The following is a 5000-nucleotide window of genomic DNA, read 5'->3' on the forward strand; positions in this document are numbered from 1 at the left end:
GGTTTTAATGAGGCTAGCTATGAACACGATAATTTCACACACGTGGAGACATGCAGACCCGAACACACACACACACATGTTTACAGTACAGTAATGAGTAGTGGCAGTGAGAAAATGAGAGAGTGTGTGAGAGGTTGTGGTGAGTCCCCTACAATTCTGGAGAGTGTACACACACAGTGATACACTTACAGATGCACACACACACACACACACACACACACACACACACATACACTCTCTCTCACACACACACACACACACACACACACACAAACACACACATCCACAGCCACACACACATAAATGTTCCTACATTGCTGTAGGCCCAGTGGGAGTTGGAGCATTCACTGGCCACACCGGAGCAGTAGCATTTTTCGCAGCCACTGAGATTGTTGCCCTGGAGATTATAGAAGCCCAGTTTGCAGCGGTCGCAGTTCTCCCCTTCCACATTTTCCTGCAAAAAATGGAGGTAGAGAGACAAACAGGCCATGAGGGAGGAAACGGAGAGGGGGGTGACGAGAGAGAGAGAGAGAGAGAGAAAGAGGGGGGGGGGGGGGGGGGGGAGGAAGGAGGCAAGAATAGCAGCTGGATGAGTGTGTGTGCTCAACAGTGAATCCCTTACACACTGCGACAGTCCCCGTACCCCCAGGAGGAAAACGCTGCTAAGCACAAAATGACACACACAAGCAGCCAGGACTAATGAACAAATAATACACCACTGTCAGCCACCCTCAGCTCTGCTGGGACACGGTGGTGGAATTCACACTGGGACACGCCGATGTGCTTTAGCTACCAACCCTACCACAGACAGTCACGGCTGGCACTGTCTCTGGCTGCCTTGTTTCCTCTGAGGCTTGCAGACTTAAAGCAACACTATGCAACAGTTTGCCACTTTCTGAGGTATGCTTTTATAGACAACTAGTTTTGTTGTACTCTTCAAAAGCATTGTGAAGGTATATGGTCATGTGACGGACGGATAAATACACGTGTCGTTTCCACTAGCCATCCAGGATATGCACTATATAGATCTGTGTTCTGGGCCAGAAGACCCTGTGAAAATGTAAGAAAAGCTTTCACATTTTCAACTATTTTGCCAAAGGACACCAATTAGCGTGTTAGCAAGCTTTTATCAGTGACAACAGGGCTGTTGGTGGTTAGCGCACTAGTTTTAGGCCAAAACTCTGCTGCTTTAACAAAAAAACAAAAAAAAAAACATATTCATACATACTGTGTCTATGAATATGGTCCCTGCATGTCGGTCGGCCAGAGGTGCTATTACATCTCCAGCTTGGAATGCCTCCATCTGGTCTAGAACATAATTTACGACCATCTCTGAATTTTATATTCCACTTATGTTGGCCAATGGCCTGTGTAAAGTCATAACTGTTGGGGGCTGCCAGCAGACTACTAAACTGTGCTTGAACGCCCTGGAGGACATCGAAATTCGGACCGCTTTGGGCATCGGCACTCAGGACGAATACAAACCGGATATATTTGTCCTGATGTCAGCCAGATCGTTGTTCTCATGGCTGTGACAAATTTGCAGCCTTGGTAGTTTGGAGGTGGTGGTGGGAGAATATGTGTCATGGGCAAAAGGGTGAAATAAGTTGTAACTGAATCATGGGGATGAGAAAAAAGCCCTCACTAATGACTGCTCCCTGGAGGATTGGGGCTGTGGTAGAAGTGTTGATGTGTGTGTTCGCAGAAGGTGGCTTGCTCTGTGTTTTCTGAGTGAGTTAGAGAGAGACAGAGAGAGAGAGAGAGAGAGAGGAATGAGAGAGAGAGGGGGAGAAGGGGGAAATAGGAAAAGAGTTTCAACATTGAGCTGAGCAATACATCTCAATATGCCACGGCTGTTGATGGCGCTGCAGCATTTCTCTCTTTGCAGCAATGTATCTCTCTTTCTGCTCAGTAATTAGACCCAACAAAGAGCAAAGTGCACCACCACCTCGCCGACATGGCCAGTGGTCAAACCGAATAATTGGCTGCTAGAGGAGGCAGCCTTCAAAAGCTTACTTGCTTGCAAGCGCTGGCTACGGTAGCTGATCTGCTTCAGTGGCAAGCTGATGAACTGCCATTAATTAGTGTCAACCTATGGAACCAAAGCCCTGATGGTGACAAGTCTGGTTATTTAAGAACAACTCTACCCATTGCACTGCATGGATTTTCTTTAAAGGTTTATTTTTAAGCAGGCTTTCTCGCAGCCTACCTTGCACAGGCAGGGGGATTGACAGGGGTCCTCATTGGTGCTCCCATCCAGGCTGCAGTTGCAGCGTACGCAGTGGGGGAAGCCAGTGTAGCCATAGTCACAGCGCTGACACTTCTCTCCGCCATAACCAGTCTTACAGACGCAGGAGCCAGCCGTTAAATCTGCACAAACAATATAGTATTGAGAAAAAGAAACTCAGTTGATACTGAGTTTACTCTCAGAAAAGTTTTAATGAATCTTACCACTTACCACTCATACATCTTCTACATCTATAACTACTCTAACCCCTAACAACTCATTCATCTTCTGAGCTCAAACAGTGCAAGTGCAGCATCTATGTAGAATTATATGACATTATTTGAAGAAACAAGGATGTAAAGAGATCCTGTCTCCTAATGGTAGAATCTTCATTACTGTAAGATAATGCATTCAGATTAACAAACATGGAGAGTCTTCATGTATCACGGACATAAACTGTGTGAGAGAACCCACCAGCCTTAGTCTGGGACTCATCGGGGATGCAACTGCCGTGCAGAGAGCCAATGAGGTTGCAGGAGCAGGGTCTGCAAGGGTCCGCTTCTTCTGGTTTCACCTGAGGGATTCACAGCCACAGACAGACAGTGAGGTCATGCCACTAACATATGGGAACACCTAAATACTGAGAGCACCCACATGGTATCTAATGAGAATGTTTGGCCAGTTACAAAAACATCTCTTCAATTATGTTACATGTTGACATTCATGAATTAGCTAACATGATGGATTGCACTTTCTGCAAACAACTGTGTTTTCTATCACTGAATTTGAATTTTGGAAATATTCAGTCCTTTGTGGACCTCTTAGGCAACCGCTTGCCGCCCTCAACAGATGGACTCTTACTCCGACAGGTCGGTAGTATCCCTCGGCACAGGTCTGGCAGTTGATCCCAGCCGCGTTCTCGGAGCAGCCAAGGCACACGCCGCCCCCCTCGTACTCCCCCTGAATGCTCAGACTCAGCTTCCTGTCGGCCACTGTCTGGTTGAAGTAGCACTCCTCCGATTTCCCATGGCAATTACACTCTACGCGCAAGCGACAAGCAAAAGGGAGTTGGAGACGAAAACAAAACACAATATATAAAATATGTTTGCGAGTAAATTTACTGTTCATATTGCTGTCTTTTCAGCTAGAGTCAGGAGAAAAGTGTCCATGCCCCTGGGATGTAGCGCATGAGTATACTCTACAGCATAATTTATTGCTCAATAAAGATATACTGTCTTAAGGGAGTCTGAAGCACAGTGATTGTGGATGACCTCATTTTACTGGTCAGTTCCAAAAGAAGGTGCACTTTGGCAAGGTTTTTCAACTACCTAAAGTTGGAAAAAAGGTCCTTTGAATCTCTGAGTTTCATGACCTTCAAAAACTCTTTTTGTACAATAATTATGGCTTTTTAACCAAATGTCAAAAAGCCTTAGCATGTCAGCTTAGCCACTGAAAATCTCTTTTTATAACATCCATTTTGAACAGACCACTGTAATAAAGGATTTTCAATGTTCTACCATGAAAAGCGGTGTGCACCTTACTATTTTCCTCACACTTTTTAATCATGAAAGATTTGCATCTACTGACGTATAATACACCTCACTTCAAAGAACCCTAAGAGCAGAGTGAGGCCAGGTATTCTCCTGCTAAGAGTGTTCTAAAATGAATAAGCCCTATGGCCATGGCGACAACAAAGCGGCACTCTCTGGCAGGCATTGGATGAGGCACCGACTGACAGCTCGGCATCTTACTCTCGCAGACGTGGCGCGTCAGGAAGGTTCCCGCCATCCAGGGCCGCTGGTGGTAGCCGGGGCAACAGCGGTCGCAGCTCTCACCACAAGTGTTGTGTTCGCACTCGCAGCTGAATTTCTGACAGGTGATCAAATGACAACAGCACTCAAGTGTCAACCTTTCACCCCAACCCTCATCCACCACCCCCCTCCCCCACACAATTCACCCCAACCCCCCACCTCAAGGGAAACAGGCTGAGCACACATCACAGAAGACTTGAACATTAGATTGTGAGTCTATATACAATACAAGCACAGCAAACAAGCATTGTCAAACACTATATGATAGAAGCTCATGCTGCTGAAATATCAAATATTTATCATGAATAAAATGTAAATGAAGTCATCTTTTTTTTCTTCTTTCATACAAAACCATGACCTTTTTCTTTCTTTTGGAATAAAATGTTACTTGCGGTGACAACTCAAAATGTAGCATGCAATTGCTATTAACATCTGAATAAGAGGGAATTTAAAAAACCTACAGCTGGGAATTGAACAGGACATCTTGCTACCAAACCTCCAGTTAAGCACAATGGCATTTGGCAGCAAAAAGCTTGATCAAATATCAACCAGCATTCCATCTGAATGACTAACACAGAGTCCGAATTGTCCCCGGAATATGTGAGAATCCTGATAGGTGCCTTGAGGGAGAGTGGACCACAAACCTTGGTCTGGCTGTCGAGGGGGCAGGCTTTGGCGTGGCCGTAGCAGATACACATGCCTCCCACGGAGATGTCCTTAATAGAGTAGTAATACTGCCAACGAAAGCAAACACACGCATAAGACACTGTGTCAAGGCACATCTCCACAGCCTCTTAATCATTAGTGCCACTAAAGCCCTGTTTGCCAAGTGGGGCTGCCATTGAGCCTTGGAGATCTCGCTCTGAAAACACGATGCAGCACTCTCGTCTAGTGTTTCATTAGTATTCAAAAGCAATTTCTCTACTGTGTGTGTGCGTGTGTGTGTATGTGTATGTGCGCGC

At 45.8% G+C, this 5000-nt stretch overlaps 1 protein-coding gene across 7 annotated transcripts in view; it reads right to left on the bottom strand.

Annotated features, from left to right (window-relative positions):
• lama2 (laminin, alpha 2) overlaps positions 1 to 5000 on the bottom strand; it is a 158673-nt gene that overhangs the window by 108628 nt on the left and 45045 nt on the right. For 6 of the 7 annotated variants that reach the window (XM_080832117.1, XM_080832116.1, XM_080832115.1 and 3 more), the window contains exons 6-11: positions 4683 to 4772; positions 3979 to 4096; positions 3089 to 3267; positions 2702 to 2801; positions 2210 to 2370; positions 314 to 454 (exon numbers count right to left, since the gene is read on the bottom strand). The exons of the other annotated variant lie outside the window; for it this stretch is intronic. In XM_080832117.1, coding sequence (XP_080688243.1) covers positions 314 to 454; positions 2210 to 2370; positions 2702 to 2801; positions 3089 to 3267; positions 3979 to 4096; positions 4683 to 4772 — 789 coding nt within the window. The remainder of the gene's footprint in view (positions 1 to 313; positions 455 to 2209; positions 2371 to 2701; positions 2802 to 3088; positions 3268 to 3978; positions 4097 to 4682; positions 4773 to 5000) is intronic. 7 annotated transcript variants of the gene reach the window in all.

The sequence above is a fragment of the Sprattus sprattus genome, assembly GCF_963457725.1.
Source record: "Sprattus sprattus genome assembly, chromosome: 2".
Lineage (NCBI taxonomy): Eukaryota > Metazoa > Chordata > Actinopteri > Clupeiformes > Clupeidae > Sprattus > Sprattus sprattus.